At 38.3% G+C, this 19,350-nt stretch overlaps 2 protein-coding genes across 2 annotated transcripts in view; one reads left to right on the plus strand and one right to left on the minus strand.

Annotated features, from left to right (window-relative positions):
* The first annotated feature begins 1,748 nt into the window (after positions 1 to 1,748).
* The window catches only part of LOC127418958 (protein AAR2 homolog), a 49,649-nt gene continuing 32,047 nt past the window's right edge, over positions 1,749 to 19,350 (plus strand). The window contains exon 1 of the mRNA XM_051659907.1: positions 1,749 to 1,765. The gene's annotated coding sequence lies outside the window, so the exon portion shown is untranslated. The remainder of the gene's footprint in view (positions 1,766 to 19,350) is intronic.
* Positions 12,514 to 19,350, minus strand: part of zgc:113278 (Translocating chain-associated membrane protein 1-like 1-like) — a 29,291-nt gene continuing 22,454 nt past the window's right edge. Inside the window, exon 11 of the mRNA XM_051659862.1 lies at positions 12,514 to 17,132. Coding sequence (XP_051515822.1) covers positions 17,059 to 17,132 — 74 coding nt within the window. The 3' untranslated portion in view covers positions 12,514 to 17,058. The remainder of the gene's footprint in view (positions 17,133 to 19,350) is intronic.

The raw sequence follows: 19,350 nt of genomic DNA on the forward strand, positions 1-19,350 counted from the left end.
CCCATTTCCAGCAGCCATCACTCCAACACCTTATCCTTGAGTAATCATGCTAAATTGCTCATTTGGTACTAGAAAATCACTTGCCATTATATCAAACACCGCTGAAAGCTATTTGGTTCATTAAAAGAAGCTTAACATTGTCTTTGTGTTTGTTTTTGAGTTGCCACAGTATGCAATAGACTGGCATGTCTTAAGGTCAATATTAGGTCAAAAATGGCACAAAAGATCTGCTAGACTGTAAGGTGCGTGAGAAGAGCCCGACAAAACAGTCACATCTATGGCAAGTGCTACAGGAAGTGTGGGATGAAATGTCACCTGAGTATCTGGACAAACTGACAGCTAGAATGCCAAGGATCTGCAAAGCTGTCATTGCTGGATTTTTTGATGAGAACTCTTTGAAGTAGTTTAAGACATTCAGAATTTTTTTTTTTTTTCAAATTGTAATAGTAATTTTTCACGTTATTAATGTCCTGACTATACATTGTGATCAGTTGAATGCCACTTTGGTAAATAAAAGTACCAATTTCTTTCCATAAGAGCAAAATCTGTACATTATTCCAAACTTTTGGCCACCAGTGTATATACATTTAAACTAAATTTTTTCAAAATTACTGACATTTATTCGTAGAAAACATTCCTTGTCTTAGGTCAGTTAGGATCACTACTTTATTTTAAGAATGTGAAATGTCAGAATAATAGTAGAGAGAAAGATTTCTTTCAGCTTTTATTTCTTTCATCACATTCCCAGTGGGTCAGAAGTTTACAAACACTTTGTTAGTATTTGGTAGCATTGCCTTTAAATTGTTTAACTTGGATCAAACTTTTTGGGTAGCCTTCCACAAGCTTCTCACAAAAGTTGCTGGAAATTTGGCCCAATTCTCCAGACAGAACTGATGTAACTGAGTCAGGTTTGTAGGCCTCCTTGCTAGCACACGCTTTTTCAGTTCTGCCCACAAATTTTCTCTCGGATTGAGGTCAGGGCTTTGTGATGGCCACTCCAGTACCTTGACTTTGTTGTCCTTAAGCCATTTTGCCACAACTTTGGAGGTATGTTTGGGGTCATTGTCCATTTGGAAGACCCATTTGCGACCGAGCTTTAACTTCGTGGCTGATGTCTTAAGATGTTGCTTCAATATATCCACATAAATTTCCTTCCACATATGCCATCTATTTTGTGAAGTGCACCAGTCCCTCCTGCAGCAAAGCACCCCCACAACATGATGCTACCACCCCCATGCTTCACGGTTGGGATGGTGTTCTTCGGCTTGCAAGCCTCACCCTTTTTCCTCCAAACATATCGATGGTCATTATGGCCAAACAGTTTGATATTTGTTTCATCAGACCAGAGGACATTTCACCAAAAAGTAAAATTTTTGTCCCCATGTGCACTTGCAAACTGTAGTCTGGCTTTTTTATGGCGGTTATGGAGCAGTGGCTTCTTCCTTGCTGAGCAGCCTTTCAGGTTATGTCGATATAGATCTCGTTTTACTGTGGATATAGATACTAGTCTACCTGTTTGTTTCCTCGAGCATCTTCACAAGGTACTTTGCTGTTGTTCTGGGATTGCTTTGCACTTCTCGCACTAAACTACATTTGTCTCTAGGAGACAGAATGCGTCTCATTCCTGAGATGAGGGCTGCGCGGTCCCATGGTGTTTATACTTGCGTACTGTTGTTTTTACAGATGAACATGGTGCCTTCAGGCATTTGGAAATTACTCCCAAGGATGAACTAGACTTGTGGAGGTCCACAATTACTTTTCTGAGGTCTTGGCTGATTTCTTTTGATTTTACCATGATGTCAAGCAAAGAGGCAATAAGTTTGAAAGTAGGCCTTAAAATGCATCCACAGGTACACCTCCAATTCAGTACACCACCTATCAGAAGCTAATTGGCTAAAGACTTGACATAATTTTCTGGAATTTTCCAAGCTGCTTAAAGGCACAGTTAACTTAGTGTATGTAAACTTCTGACCCACTGGAATTGAGATATAGTCCATTAAATGTGAAACAATCTGTCTGTAAACAATTGTTGGAAAAATTACTTGTGTCATGCACAAAGAAGATGATTTGCCAAAACTATAGTTTGCTAATTTTAAATCTGTGAAGTGGTTAAAATTAGTTTTAATGACTTCATCCTAAGTGTATGTAAACTTTTGACTCAACTGTATAATTTTTCTAAAGTAAAACACTAAAGTTGTGCATTTTGGGAGGACTGTATGGTATTTAGACCTTATTTAGCTCTAAATTACACCATTCATTTTCATATAAAATACGCTCATTTTGTGTTACCTTCACTTATGTAAAAACCTTCATTTCAGTAAACTGAAAGTGTCAAATCATCACAATTTGTCATGCATTCGGGGTCTCTGGTGACAACTGCTAGAATAAAAATGTAAAAATTACATGAAATGACATGTCCAATAGATGGCTTCAGAGCTCCTTGCAATGGCTGATCTCTATAAGCTCATGTTGTAAAAAATGTAATTTCTAGATATTATCACAAGTTATGATTTGGATATATATTTAGACATTATAAAAAACTCTTATTTGTCAAATTCTAGCATTTTTTTTTTTATAAACCAGTTGTGTTGAAGTGTCAGATTTTGCAATGATGCTCCAATATGCTGTGAAACCTGACCATGCTGCCATAATCAAAGCTTATTGTATTTCAAAGAAAAGACAGATTTATTATTTTGTTACCTGTCATTTATTTCAAACATCAAAATTACAGCATAAACTTTGTCACAGAGGGGTCAGACTCAGACTTTGACCTGTGTGGTATGTTTGGTATATATAGACAGGTTTGTCTACACCTGTGAGGGCCAAATTTCCTCATCAGAAAAAAAAAAAAAAAAAAATTCTTAAATGGGTCAGATGATGATTTTGAAATCTAGTGATGTGCACATGTTTGTGTGATGGTTAGACTTAAGTTTAGAGGTAGAGTTTGGAAATAGATAATATAATTTAACCTGATATTAAATCAATGGAAGCCTAAGAGATGTCCTTGCTAATAATTAAACAAGCCTGTGTGTGTGCATGTGTTTTCTGCATTGTGGATGTTTTTTAGTCTCACCCCTTCAATTATGTGATTGTGTTCTGCATTACAGTGCTGTGAAAAAGTATTTGCCCCCATCTTGATTCCTTCCATTTCTGTGTATATCTCATACTAAATTGTTTCAAAAATTCAGACAAAATCTAACATAAAAAAAGCAATCTGAGTAAACACAAAATAGTTATTTTTGTAATTAACATTTTTTATTGATTCCTACAGAACATATACAAGAGCAAAACATATATGGAATCAACATTTAAACCCCACAACCACCCCCTCCCTCCCATCCCCATTCCCCAACCCCGCCCTGACCCCCAACAAACATCCCTGTGGTTACATATGAGTATATACACATGATTATAGACACACACAAAAATAAAAGGATAAAAAAATTATAATAATTACATGTCCAGCAAGGTCAGATATCTGCCCCATTTCTCCATAAACAAATTCAATTTTCCTAGTCTTCTAAAAAACCCTGCTTCAAAGGCCACCACCCTCCCCATCTCCGAGCACCACTCCTGAAATGAGGGCGCTTCAGGCGACCTCCAACCCCTTAAAAGAATTTGTCTGACAATCATGACGCTAGTTAGGACGCTCTTTATGTGTCTATTCTCAACGTCGATGACTGCCCCATTGCCCAGAATACAGAGTCTGGGGCAAAATGAAAGCCCAATACATCACACACAAGACTCTGAACCTTCAACCAAATCTCCTGGATCTTAACCCCCCCCCCCCCCCAAAAAAAGACATGGGATATGCCTCCATCCTCTGATTGTCATCGCCAGCAGGTGGGTGTGTCTTTAAGACCAAGCCTATACAATCTAGAGGGGATCCAATAAAATCAATGTAAAATCTTGAATGGCATAAGGCACACCCTTGCATCTCTAGATGCAGACTTGATGTTTTTTAGAATCCTAGCCCACTCTCCCTCCAATAGCAAGTTTAAATCTTTCTCCCATAATCTCTTGAGAGAAGTTAAAGCTCCGTCCCCCAGGCTCTGAATTTGCAGGGAGTAATACACTGATACATCATGACCTTTTCCAAAAGCAGTAATCACCCCTCTCAGAGTATCTGCTGCTTTAGGGGGTGTATGCTACACCCAAAAATAGAACAGAGCAGGTGGCGCAGCTGTAAATATCTAAAGAACTGCGATCTGGGAATCCCAAAATGTTGAACCAGATTTTCAAAGGATCTCAACACTCCGCACTCATACAGGTCACCGAGTGTATTAACTTCCCTCACAATCTACTCTGACCAGCAGAAAGGGGACTTATTAATACATAATTTGGGGTTAAGCCATAAGCTCGAGGCAACAATTAAATAAATGTCTGAATTAAACACTCTGGACTCTTTTGTCCATACCGAGTGTAAATGCGAGATAACGGGGTGTAATTTAACTTCTCCAGTTAGTTTGATAGAAAGGCTTTGCAATGGCGAAATAGGGGCAAGAACTTCCTGTTCAATACAAAACCAGGGAGGAGCTTTCTCAGGCAGAAGCATCCAATGAGCCAAATGTCTGAGACCTAACGCATAATAATAAAACAAAATCTTGGGCAGGCCTAGCCCACCTTTATCAATCGGCCTATGCAGCTTACTGAAATGTAATCTGGGACGTTTTCCATTCCAAATGAAGGACTTTGCTATGCTATCAAATTGTTTGAAGTAAGAGAGGGGGACATCTATAGGGAGTGACTGTAGCAGGTAGTTGAATTTTGGAATACAATTCATTTTAATAACATTAACCTTCCCAATCATTGATAAATATAATGAAGCCCAACTGCCCACATCGCTCGAAAACCTTTTACTAAAGGGTCAAAATTAACTCTAACTAAATCACACAAATTTGCTGGGAATAAAATCCCAAATACTTAATGCCCTGTTTGGGCCACTGGAAGGCACCTGGCTGAAAAGCCATTATCTGGCAGTACGCTGTCAGAGCCAAAGCTTCGGTTTAGACCTATAAACTCTGTATCCCGAGAACTTAGAAAATGAATTAATAATTCTGTGGAGGCAAGGCATAGATCTAAAAGGGACAGAGACGAATACTAAAATATCATCTGCGTAAAGCAAAAGCTTATGCGCCACACCTCCCGCCATCACCCCTGGAAAATCATCCTCCTTTCTTATCATGGCTGCTAATGGTTCCAGGGCAAGACAGAACAATAATGGGGAAAGAGGGCAACCCTGACGGGTGCCCCTATCCAGAGTAAAATAACTGAAATTAATCCATTTGTTTATACCGCCGCTACCGGGTGTCTATAAAGTAATTTAATCCATCCAATAAACATATTCCCAAACCTGTACATTTCCAAAATCTTAAAAAGATAATCCCATTCTACCATATCTAACGCCTTTTCGGCGTCAAGTGAGATGGCCGCGACCGGAGTCTGATCATTCGCCACTGCCCACATGATATTGATGAAACGCCTAATGTTATCAGAAGAGCTGTGGCATGGAGGCCTGGGTAGCTCAGTGGTAAAAGACGCTGGCTACCACCCCTGAGTGTGCTGAGTGACTCCAGCCAGGTCTCCTAAGCAACCAAATTGGCCTGGTTGCTAGGGAGGGTAGAGTCACATGGGGTAACCTCCTCGTGGTTGCTATAATGTGGTTCGTTCTCGGTGGGGCATGTGGTAAGTTGAGCATGGATGCTGCAGTGGATGGCTGGAAGCCTCCACACATGCTATGTCTCCGTGGCAACATGGTCAACAAGCCACGTGATAAGATGCGCGGATTGACGGTCTCAGATGCGGAGGCAACTGAGATTCGTCCTCCACCACCCGGATTGAGGCGAATCACTACACGACCACGAGGGTTTAAAAGCACATTGGGAATTGGACATTCCAAATAAAAAAATTAAAAAAGAAGAGATGTGGCTCCGAATAAACCCCGCCTGATCTGTATGTATAAGAGATGTCATAACTTAATCGGTTAGCCAGACTTTTTGACTATATTACATCTAGCTGGATCAGGGAAATTGGAGGGTATCTCTTACACTCACTTGGATCTTTGTCCTTTTTAAGAATTAGACTGATCTGGGCTTGTGTCATGGTTGGTGGAAGTTTCCATTCTTTAATGATTCCGTATGAACTTCTAACAAACGTGGAGCCAGTTCTGTAGCATAAGATCTAAAAAAATTCAGCGGCAAAACCATCTGGCCCCGGAGCCTTGCCTGTAGGCAAGGCCTTAATTACCTCACTGAGCTCCTACAAGGTTATCTCAGAATCAAGAGAATTTTTTTGCTCAGTCGTCAGTTTAGGGAGTTCTAATGGTTCCACAAATTTTCTAACATCATCATTGGTAGACGAAGATGTGGAACTATAAAGATAAGATAGAATTCTTTAAAAGTATTATTAATATCAATGGCTGAGGTAAATATTTAACCACCAGCAGATTTCACTAAGGGAATGCTTGAAAAAGACTCTCTCTGTTTTATATATCTAGCCAAATGCTTCCCTGCTTTGTCCCCCGATTCAAAGTAAGACTATCTTGCCCTGAATAGCCAAACTCCACCTTCTGCAACAAAATAGTATTATATCTGTATTTCAATCGGGTCAATTCTCTGAGGCCATCAGATGACATTTGGCGCTTCAGCTCTTTTAATATTCCCTTCCAACTCCATGAGTTCTCGTGCTTTGTATTTTTTTGATGAATGAGGCATACTGTATGATCCGACCCCTAAGAACCGCTTTAAGTGCCTCCCAAGCCACGCCCACAGAGGATACTGAGGACCAGTTGGTCTCCATATAAACACTGATTTCAGCCTTTAACATTTGTTGGAATTCATGATATTGCAAAAGGGATACATTAAAGTGCCAACTATATGATTTATTTTTCTCCATATGTGGCAACACCTCTAAACACACCAGGGCGTGATCTGAGACTAATATGAAAAAAAAATCTATTCTAGAATAAATATTATGGACTGATGAAAAGAATGTATAGTCCCTACCAGATGGGTTCAAAAGCCTCCAAATATCTGCAAGACCAAGATTTGTACACATCCTGTGAAGCATCAATTTTGCTCTAGGGGGGCTTACACACTTCTGCTTCACTGTGATCAAGGACTGAGTCCATCAAAAGATTAATGCCTCCTCCCAATATTATATCCTGAGGGGTGCCAGCGGCTTGCAACATCCCTTCAAGATCTATAAAAAAAGCTCTGATCATCAACGTTAGGTGCATAAATATTAGCCAAAATCAAACTTTGCCCCTGAATTTCTGCTAAAACAATAATGACTCTTCCTAATTTATCATTAATCTGTTTGAGACATTTGAATTGTAGATGTTTACTTATCAGTGTAATGACTCCCCTGCTCTTATTTGAGCCAGCACTAAAGAAACATGTACACCCCATATCTTCCCAAATGTTTCAGCTTCCTGCGGGGAAAGATGCTTTTCTTGAAGAAACACTATATCATATTTCTTATGTTTAAGAAAAGAAATAACCTTCCTTCTTTTTATGGGGTGCCCCAACCCATTCACATTCCACGTGGAGAGAGACAATCCACTCATATTAACATTTGACATTTTTACATATTAGAAAAAATAGATTGTGTGTCAAGAACAAAATTATAAAGACCACATTCCAACATTAGAGCAACAAACAAACGTCCCCCGAAAAAAAAACAAAAAAAAAAAACAGAAAAAAGAAAAACGTGCGCATTAACTCCACGCACGACAGTGCCAACCAGCGTCTATCCCTCTAAATTCAAACAGTCCATGTACGCCTACGAGAGTCCCCACGACATCTTTGCCGTCGGATCGCTCAAGTCCGTATCAAGTCTTTATACAAATTTTGTGAGATAGAATTACACAACAGAAAATAAACAAACTCCAGCCAATAAGCGGAAAAAACACAAAAAAACCTGTAAATTGCCCCGAAGGTGTGTTCCTCCACAAAACAAGCTCCAGCTGCTAGCGGAACCAGCACACACACACACACACACACACACACACAAAAGGAGGCCATTCAATTCCTCGGGCAGTCAAATGAATGTTCAGTAAGCCGGTCCATTCGGTCATAACACGAGTGCAACACATGCCCTAATCACTCCAATGTCCTGCAAGAAATATTCCACAAAACAAACTCCAGCTGCTTGGCGGAACCAGCACAAAAAGAAACAAAAAAAGGCACTCAGTTTCCTCAGACAGTCAAGTGAATGTTCAATGAGTTGGTCCACTAGGCAGCAACATGAAAATCACCAATTTGCTTACTCATTCAATTGTCTTTATGAAGGACATAGCTTGCTGTGGGCATGTAAATATTTTGCGGCCCTCCTTAGTATCTATTCTCAGTTTGGGTGGGAACATCAGTGCAAAAGCGACCTTTCTTGTATTCCTTGAATCGATAACGTTTCTCTCTTGTCGAATTCGCAAAGTCTGGGAACAAGAAAATGCTGTGGTTCTTCCAAGAAAGCTTTCCTTTACTCCTCGCCTCATGTAACACAAGATCTTTATCGGATGATCTCAGAAATTTGGCCAGAATTGAACGGGCCTGTCTCCCTCAGCGGATCTCCGAGCCAGAACATTGAGCTTGTTCGATTTCCAGCTTATGGCCTGTTATGTCGAGCAGACTCGGGAAGAGCCCATCCAAGAATTTTACCATATCTCGGCCTTCTTCATGCTCAGGAATCGATCCGTTTCTCGACGTCCTACAATCTTGTAAACATCTCAGAGAATTTCGTCTCCATGGAAGTGATCGATCGAATTATTACAGCAAGATCCTCCAAGTGTGCAACAACCTTCATCAGCATTGCCGACACATTCATCAATTCATGCCAGATTTCTTTCAGTTCACCATCCGAATTGAGTCCGGGGCTTTCGGCCTGTTTCTCAGGGGAATCAGCCTGAGCATGTAAGTGTCTTTTAATATCTCCAGAGTCTGAGGATTTTGAATTCTTTGACATATTGTCTTCCTAAAACAATTAAGGATTAGGATGTATCGAATCTCACCGGTTTGACACAAATATGATTAAAACTAGCAAAGTGCACAGAGCTCGCCATTCACACGTCCGACCCTCGCATGGCGCCCATGAGACCCCCAAAATAGAGTTTTTAAATGATAATGTTATTTATTGAAGCAAAAAAGTTTTCCAATACCAACTGGACCTGTGTGAAAAAAGTATTTGCCCCTTAGTTACTAAATCCCCAAATCTATGAAACTGCATTCATAATGGGGTTCAGCTGGACTAGACACACCCTATGTCAAGGTTGAAAGAAATTCCAGAAATTTTGAGGGAAAAAAGTGACTGAAATACATCAGTCTGGGTAGGGTTACAAAGCTATTTCAAAGGCTCTGGGACTCTAAAGAACCCCAGTGAGAGCCATTATCTCCAAATGGAGAAAATTTGGGACAGTAGTGAACATTCCCAGAAGTGGCTGACCTTCCAAAATTCCTCCAAGAGCACAGCAACAACTCATCCAGGAAGTCACAAAAAAGCCAAGCCTCACCCACACTAATAAAGGTCACTATTCATGACTCCACTATCAGAAAGTCACTGGCCAAAAATGCCATCCATGGAAGAGTGGTGAGGCGAAAACTACTGCTAACCCAGAAGGCTCATCTGAATTTTGCCAAAACACACCTTGATGATCCTCAAAGCTTTTGGGGGAATGTTCTGTGGACTGATGAGTCAGAAGTGGAACAAAAGAACATCATACCAAGGTCAAGCATGGTGGTGGTAGTGTGATGGTATGGGGATTCTTTGCTGCTTCAGGGCCAGGGCGACTTAAAATAATTGAGGAAAAAAATTAATTCTGCTCTCTACCAGAAAATCCTAAAGGTAAACGTAGGGTCATCAATCCGTGAGTTGAAGCTCAAGTGCAACTGGATTATGCAGCAAGACAATGATCCAAAGCATAGGAGTTAGTCCACCACTGAATGGCTCAAAAGAAGCTAAATTAAAAGTTTGGAGTGGCCTAGTCAAAGTCCTGACTTGAACCCGATTGAGATGCTGTGGCAGGACCTTAAACAATCAGTTCATGCTCGAAAACCCTCCAGTGTGGCTGAACTAAAGCAGTTCTGCAAAGAAGAGTGGGCCAAAATTCCACCGCAGCGTTGTGAAAGACTGACCTCCAGTTATCAGAAGTGTTTAGTTGCAGTTGTTGCTGCTAAAGGTGGCACAACCAGCTATTAAGTTTAAGGGGTCAGTTAGTTTTCACATGGGTGATATAGGTGTTGGATAACATTTTTGCTTCAATAATAACAACAACAAAAAAAAAAAGATTTGAAAATTGTATTTTGTGTTTACTCAGGTTGCCTTTGTTTTATGTTATATCTCGTTTGAATATCTAAAATAATTTAGTATGAAAAATACACAAAAATAGAAGAAATCAGGGTTTTCACATCACTGTATGTCTGAATTATTTATTTTTATTTGACAAATAAAAAAATGCTCTGTGTTTTAGTCTTTCCCATTCATTTCCTATGTTGGTTCAAATTTGACCCGGGACAACAAGAGTATTACCTCACTCATCGAATTCAGTCCAATTTTTTGTGTGTGTTCACATGACAAATGTAGGAAAAGTAACCAAGTCTTGGACCACAGATGAAACATACCATTTTTATTAAAGAAACAAAATAAAAAATGGGTCAGAAATCACCCTCACAATTTAGATGATGCATTTTTAAAGGTAAATGTCAATATTATAACGTATTTAATATTATTATGTTATATTGTAAGGCAATACATTTTTAAAAGGTTTATGTCATAAAAACATTTTAAAACATTGTTTTTAATGTGGATTGATGGCAGCAGGCATCCTTCGGATCATTTGTGAGTCACTCTTAGGGATTTAGGAGTCCTCAGGAGGACTAAGGTGCTGTGGGTTTAGGAGCTACTTTAAGCGTTAAAACGCTACATGAATTAATCTTAGATGAGTCCTAAAATTAGGAGTGACACACCCCTAATTTTTACGAGTTTCCACGTTAGGAGCTACTTTTAGCTTTAAGATGTTTTGTGAATACGGGCCATATGCATAAAACTGGTCAGAAATGCTCTTAAGAATAGTCATAAGCTTTGACTTCAGTGTCAAAACATTCTTAGCAAAGAGTAGGACTTGTGTAAGAGTAGGAGCTTTTTATAAAGATGATAAAAGCAACTTTCAGAAGAGTCTAAGACTGATTCGTAAGTGCTGACTGAGGTGACACTTAAGTGTTGTGAAATAAGGACTACAATGATGTCAACCCAAAATGGCCGCCCTCAAACACTGAATCAGCCAATAGTGAGCCTGCAAGGGTAATATGACCCAGCTGGTAGGACACCATTCATTCATGATTCAATACAACACATTATAAAAACAATGTTTTGATAATGGGTTATTTTCTGTTGATTAATTATTTGAATTATTGTTTGGCCTATTTGAAGTAATAATGACTTGCTAATAATGTTTTGCAAAATGGGAATTGAAACTTGCATGACTTTGAGTTTATAATATTACAAATAAGAATAAATCAGTAAAATGTAAGTTATGAGCTGGGGTTAAACATCTCTCAAGCACCTTAAACTGCTAAATCTGTTAAAACACCTGACACCACACAAAACTATGATCTTATTAAATGTTTTATGTAGTGCTTGGGCTGGGCTCTTCAGATGTAGATCTGTACCATTTTTCAAACCAAGCAATACAATCACATTTAGTGCAAAAAAGATAAATATTTAAGTACTTTTTAACTATGAACCATCGCTTCTGGTAAGCTTTACAAGAGGGTGAAGTTCAAGCGGTCTGTTGTGTGACGTATTCGCGTTGCCATGTTACAGATGTAATCTCACGTTCTCCTCTCGGTTGAGACACCCAAGATAAGCACACTAACCAAAAGTGATCGTATCGCTTTAGAAGACATTAAGTTAACCGCTGGAGTTGTATCAATGGCATTTGTGCTAACTGTCTGTGATTTTTGGAACTTCAAAAGAGAAATCTCCATTCACTTGCATTTTAAGGACCTGTTGAGCTAAGATATTTTTCTTCAAATGTGTTCTGCTGAAGAAAGAAAGTCATACACACCTGGGATAGCATGAGGGTGAGTTAATCATGAGAGAACTTTCATTTTTGGGTGAACTATCCCTTTAATATCATTCAAATGGTGTTTTAGTATTGATGCACATCTCAAACAATGTAACTGGTGAAACCTCAGCAAACTCAAACCTGGCAGTGATAAAGTATAAAATCCTCCCATGACAAAGTTTAACTGTTGGGACAGGACCACAAACCATAAAATGACTTCAACACTGTGCAACAGCTATAAAATGCTTGGAAGCATGTGTATAAATAGTGAAACAAGCCACTTTTGTTTCTACTGAAATGTTAACTGTTTTTATTTTGTTCTAGATCATTTATTTGTATTCTTTCAAACTGCATTTATTCTTTCCCTGTGCAGTTTGCAGTCTTTTAGAAAATCCAATGTGACCATCAGGTGTTGCATTGATGTATTATGAACAAATGAACACAAATGCTCACACTAGGGTTAAGGAAAAGGTTTAATTAAAGGACAAACATACAAAAAGCATTACACAGACTTGCATAAATAAATATATTAACATATCTGAACAAAGGCAAGCATAAGAAAAGAAACAGTGCATGTACTATGTAAAAGAATGGTGGAAAATAACTTAATTTGTTTTGTGTATCTGTTGTGATATTTGAGAAGGCTTTGGTGAATCTTTTAATTTCACAAATATCTGAATGTATATGCTGATCAGACTCCAAATACCACTGTAAAAACTGATGTATTTTGTGAATTTAACAACTTAAAGGATTTTATATATTTACACACACACACACACACACGATGAACAATTAAGCCACATCATAAACACCACAGTTGTCTGTTTGAGTGTCTTTAAAGAGGAAACAAATGGGAGGGTGTGAAAAGGTTTTCATTTTCACTGTGTTTTTATCCTTCAAGGTTCCACACCTAAAAATGAAAAACAAAAACTAATAATACAGATTATCCTTGTTTAAATTACTCTTGTTTTCACCCGATTTAAATGATACACCACTGCAAATTGAAGATGTATCCCACTACAAGCTTTTTTTTTTTAAATGGTGCTGATCATTTCATCATTTGTAGTTCCACTTAACAACACACAAAATGGTAGAAAGTTTCCCCAACACAGTATAAAAATAATAAACCAATAAAAGCAGGAAAATATTTATATGCTCTAAATAATGTTAATCTCTTAACAGTTTTTCCAACACTATAAAAATAGTTTAAAAATCTGACATATTCAGTAGTGAATTACTCATATAACCTTCTACACATTTTCTATTTGTCTTTAGTTTGCCGAACATCATATAAGATTCATAATAAGATTCTTCTGTAAATGTTTCATTTAAAAAAATCCTGAGCCATGTGTGGCAGGAATGAACATTAACTCTAGTTTGTTCCGGTTTGATAAAACAATTCATTTTGGAGGGAAAAAAAACGAATGTCCTCTCTACGTAAACATGGATGATTTTACTCTTAGCTGAGGGGAGAGTCGTTCATTCAAACGTCAAAGATAACATTTTACAGAAGAACCAGCACCAACTTGAATCTCAGGAATCAGTTTTGCAATAAAACCAAAGCACTATGTTTTTAAATACATGGAAGATGTATCCGTAAGGGCATATGGAGGCTTTTCCATCATTTCAAAACATTTCATGTACTTCCATCACTAAACAGCAATTAGGCTACAGATACTTTTAAAACCCTGAATTGAGAGCGACCAAGAGGGTGAATTTCACAAAACCTGCCACAAACATCTCCAGGCCATATTTCAAGTAAACAAATAACAAAGAAGAGGCCATTAAGAACTTTTGCAGTGACATATTTTTCATGACATTTTATTACTGTAATGAGCATCTAATGTGAAAAAAAAAGAAAAAAAATATTCTTGGCACAAATTTGTAGAAAATTATAGTATATTTAATTATCCAAATATTTATATGTCATGGAGGTATTTGTTGTACTGCCTTTGAATTTATGCTTATCTAAATAAAACATAGCATTATAGTATTTTTTCTGTAATACAGTAAATTACTGTATTACAGTAATGAGAATCTAATGTGAAAAAATAAAATAAAAACTAAATCTCATTACCACAGTGGGAAAAAATAATGAACATATTTGTGAACTGCCTTCAAATTCATGCTTATTTAAATAATCATTATCATTAAATCATTGCATTACTGTATTTTTTATTTAATACAGTAAACTACCATCTAAAAAATGTAATTATTATTCTTTATTTTTTTCTTTTGATTTGTTGTGTAAAATATGACCTAGACATGTTTTTGTGAGTTGAAGCATTACATTATTTCAGTTACTATGAAAACTGAAAACTTTGCTCCAAAACGACTCCGCTTCAAATTGGGGTTCTTCTTGTTGTTCCAATTGTACCGAACAAAAGCAAACAATTAATTTGGATTTACCCAGTACTGCAATCAGATTCAGGCACTGGACCCTGAAACTGTACTGATAATAATGCACGACATATATTATATACAGGCAATACCAAAAGCATTGGGAGAGTGCAACAAGTCTCTTTCATACAGTTTGGTAACTGATACAAACCATAACAGACAGGCTTCACAAAACAATAGAAACTGGCAGTTTGGGTCTTGCTCACAAAAGAAACTTAAAACCTGAACATTTTAATGGACTCCATGCCTATGGTTTTATTTCTGCTATTAAGCAACAAACCATACAGTGAGGGGATTCTTTCACAGATTGCAACAAGCACACATATACATGGCCAATTCAACAGGGCAAAGGAATATCAAAATTAATCTCTCATCACTCACAGGAAAATAAACTCATAACAGAGACAGAAAAAAATCAACAGTGCTTTAACTGAGATAGATTGCAGCTTCTACGGTTCTCATTTTAAGAACACTTAAAGAAGAGTTGACTGGTTTCATGTGAACTGCATACACTGCAGCGGCCCATCCATACTGACAGACACAGACAGGCATGGACATCAGAAGTATAGATGATACATAACCGAGAGCAAACCACTCAAACTAAGAAGAAAGGCCACAAAGAATTTGTAGTAAAAACAGCTTATGCTCCATTATTTTTCACATAGGAAGAGCTTTTCAGAGTTTCCTAAACATCTCTTTAACTGTCAGAAACAGCAAACACTCCATATAAATTCACACAATTGCTCTCCTCGGTTGAAAACTTCTGCAGAATTTTTGCTAATTTGAAAGATTCCTCTTTTCCTTAAAGAGCTTTTTTTTTCTTTTTCTTTTTCATTTTTTTGGCTAAAAGCCAGGCTTCCTTTGCATGAAAGATAAAATTGTGTACCATTACACAACAATTAGCTCCAATGCTCATCACAGATTTACAACTGAAACCAACAGTGATATCACCATCAATGCTTATGGATTATATCAATAAAAACATAAGCACCAAACCTGGCCACTTAGGCTCTCTAATGGTCCTCTGTTAGCATGTGAACCCCTTTTGGGGGTTAAAATGAGGCAAAAAAAGGCAAATCAGACTTAAGGAAATTCATCATGCACAGCATCATCCAGGCCTGCCGGGGGAGCCCTTATACAACAAAATCTACTGCCACCACTGTTGCTAAAGAAAATATTTTCCTCAAACAGCATTCAAATGCAAACACCTAAATTAAGTTGTCCAAAATTCAATCATGCAGGGGGATTAAAAATGATTTTGCCAAAAGGTTCTCCTAAACGGCATTCAAACGAAATCGAACACCACAACAATAACCTAAAATCAAGTTGTCGGCATCATCCAAACCTGCAGAGGGAGCACTTGTCCAATTAGCTTGACCGCGACCACTGTCACTAAACTAGGACGGCAAAAGATTATCCTCAAACGACCATAAAATGAGACCCTAAAATCATCTCTGCTTCATCCAAGCCTGCAGGGGGAGCCCACACAACCAGCAAACCTTAGACAATCACATAAAAAGATTTGCCTCGAACAGCATTCAGATGCAATCGAACACCAAAAACAAGACAAATCAAGTTGTCAGCATCATCCAAACCGGTCTTTATGGAATTAGCACTACCTCGTCCGATGTCGATAAAAACTATGCTGCCAAAAATGTTCCTCAAACAGCATTAGAAGGCAAACACTGAAATGAGACCCTTCACAACTATCTCTACATAGACCATTGTCGCAACAGTTGCATAAAGACGCTCCTCAAACAGCATTCAAATGCAGTTAAACACCAAAACGAGACACTAAATTAAGTTGCTGGCATAATCCAATCCTGCAGGGGGGCCCTCGTCCAATTAGCTCCATCATGACCACCGTCACTAAAAACTATGCCGGCAAAAGATTCTCCTCGATTCAAACACAATCGAACACTGAAACCATACCTTAAAATCTTTGCTCTAACTCTCAATTTCTAAATGTAAAATTACACTGATGAGGTAATTTAAAAGCTACATGAAAACAAAACAGTTGTATAGCAGGTTATAGCTGTCTTTCGCCACTTCAGCTTCTTTGTGTTGACGTAATAGATTCTCACAGAGCTTCATAGTAGCTTAAAGGACTGAGGACCAAAAGGTTAACAATTTAAAAAGAACACTTTTCAAATGCTTCCATCCACACTAAGTGTTTCATACGAAGCATGGTGAAAATGCCGGATGGGGTGTAATAAGCATCAGGGCAAGACTTCAGGGGATAAAATGCTTAATCTTTGTATCAAGATGAACATGTGTGATGCCTGTGTATCTGGCATATAAAGCAGAGCAATATCCTCTTTTGAGCAATGATTTCTTTGAAGCATTCTCTGCAAATCATAAAAGGTTCTGAAAACCCCTCATTCTTACTATAAGTCACGGGCAAATGGACATAAGGAACATAAATCTATAGTGCTTTTTTAAAACAGAAAAAAACAGGAGAAAATTAAAAGTTGAACCATGCCGTACACGTAGATCCTTAATTTGTTTCTGTGGTTCTTTTCATTGTAATCAAATCCGTTTCATTGAGTTCAGAGTTGAAACGGAGTATTACAATCTGGGCAACTGTTGTCTCTTTGCTTTTATGATGCTTTTGATTTTCTTGCTCTTGGTGATGTCTTGTCATCTGGTTTCATGACTCCATTGACTGAACCCCCTGTCAATAAGAAAAGCTTTGTTAAAGATAACTTTTTTTAATACATTTTTCTTTAGTGGAACAATTGTGAAAACAATGAGAACGAGGCATGTCTGAATGAGGCATGACGTAATCAACAAGCGAACCTTTTGCCCTTGCCAGTCATGACCGCAACATGGCATACTGTTGATCGCTTGGTTTCTATTGAGAGCAACTGTTGGGTTCTAGAAGTAAAAATCCCATTCATTTTCTCATTTCTCATTCATTTTTAATGATAATTTAGAAACCTTTAAAGCAGACCTACTGTGAGCTCCAAGTTTGTTAAAGGGTCATGAAACCCCAAAACACATTATTTGTAAAAAAATTTTTTAGATGTGAACAGATACTGTATGTAAGGTTGCACATCACTGAAAACAATGATAGCACTTACTATGTCTGTTGTTAAGGGAAAAGTGGTTATTTTTTCGTTTTATTGAGCCATTTCGTTCTTCCGGTTTCAAAACGAAAGTTGAAGCAATGTCACAACAAATAGGTATATGCGTAAACTCAAGAGTTATGATTGGTAAGACAGCAAGTATTTACATCACTAGATTTTGAGAGTTTTCCCACTTTTTTGATGAGAAGGAGCACTTCTATCCAATCTCAGCGCTGCCTCATGCATGAGCTGGCATTACAGCAGAGAACTCAAACTCATCATGGACTTAACAGCTGTTCCGCAGACGCAAGACTTCAACAGCACTTGGGGAACAGACATGAGAACGGACTTTTATACTAAACACGTGGTCTCCATGATCGAAGTCACTCCACAAAACACACTGCAGGCCATCACCGGACCAGCATGGGTGTTTCTTGGCTGCAGTTGTGCTCCAAAACTCGCTGGTAGTGAGGGAGGGCTGTTACGAGTGCAGATTACATCGCTTCTCAGTGTTTCAAATAATGGACATTATAAGATTGATATCAGACTTCAGAATGGACAGTCCACAGTCCATAACTGCACCGAAGCGAGCATATTTGTTGGTCGGTCGGTGTATTTCAAGTGAATTTGTGGAGGCTCTTCTGTTTAGGCGCCGACCGATTGAGTCCTCTCGCCATGCATCTAAACAGAACAGGATAACACGACAGCTTGTTCTTTTAAGAACATTTGTATATACATATTACAGTAGACATACACCGATCAGCCACAACATTAAAACCACCTGCCTAATATTGTGTAGCTCCCCCTCGTGCCACCAAAACAGCGCCAACCTGCATCTCAGAATAGCATTCTGAGATAATATTCTTCTCACCACAATTGTACAGAGCGGTTATCTGAGTTACCGTAGACTTGGTCAATTCGAACCTGTCTGGCCATTCTCTGTTGACTACTCTCATCAACAAGGCGTTTCTGTCCACAGAACTACTGCTCACTGAATTTTTTTTGTTTTTGGCACCATTCTGAGTAAATTCTAGAGACTATTGTGCATGAAAATCCCAGAAGGTCAGCAGTTACAGAAATACTCAAACCAGCCCATCTGGCATCAACAATCATGCCATGGTCGAAATCACTGAGATCACGTTTGTTTTCCCCCATTCTGATGGTTGATGTGAACATTTACTGAAGCTCCTGCCCCTTATCTGCAAGATTTTATGCACTGCAGCCACATGATTGGCTGATTAGATAATCGCATGGATGATTGTTGGTGCCAGATGGGCAGGTTTGAGTATTTCTGTAACTGCTGATCTCCTGGGATTTTTTTTTTTTTTTACACACAACAGTCTCTAGAATTTACTCTGAATGGTGCCAAAAACATCCAGTGAGGGGCAGTCCTGTGGACGGAAATACCTTGTTGATGAGAGAGGTCAACAGAGAATGGCCAGACTGGTTCAAACAAAGTCTACGGTAACTCAGATAACCGCTGAAAAGAACCGCATCTCAGAATGCTATTCTGAGATGCGGGTTGTCGCTGTTTTGACGGCATGAGGGGGAGCTACACAATATTAGGCAGCTGGTTTTAATGTTGTGGCTGACTGGTGTATATATACAGTTGAAGTCAGAAGTTTACATACACTTAGGTTGAAGTCATTAAAACTCATTTATTAACCACTCCACAGATTTCATATTAGCAAATTATAGTTTTGGTATTAATATCGATATTAATATATCGATTGTGACATCTACTTTGTGCATGACAAGTTATTTTTCAAACAATTGTTTACAGACAGATTGTTTTAAATTTAATTGACTATATCACAATTTCAG

The sequence above is a fragment of the Myxocyprinus asiaticus genome, chromosome 28, assembly GCF_019703515.2.
Source record: "Myxocyprinus asiaticus isolate MX2 ecotype Aquarium Trade chromosome 28, UBuf_Myxa_2, whole genome shotgun sequence".
In the NCBI taxonomy this organism is placed as follows: domain Eukaryota; kingdom Metazoa; phylum Chordata; class Actinopteri; order Cypriniformes; family Catostomidae; genus Myxocyprinus; species Myxocyprinus asiaticus.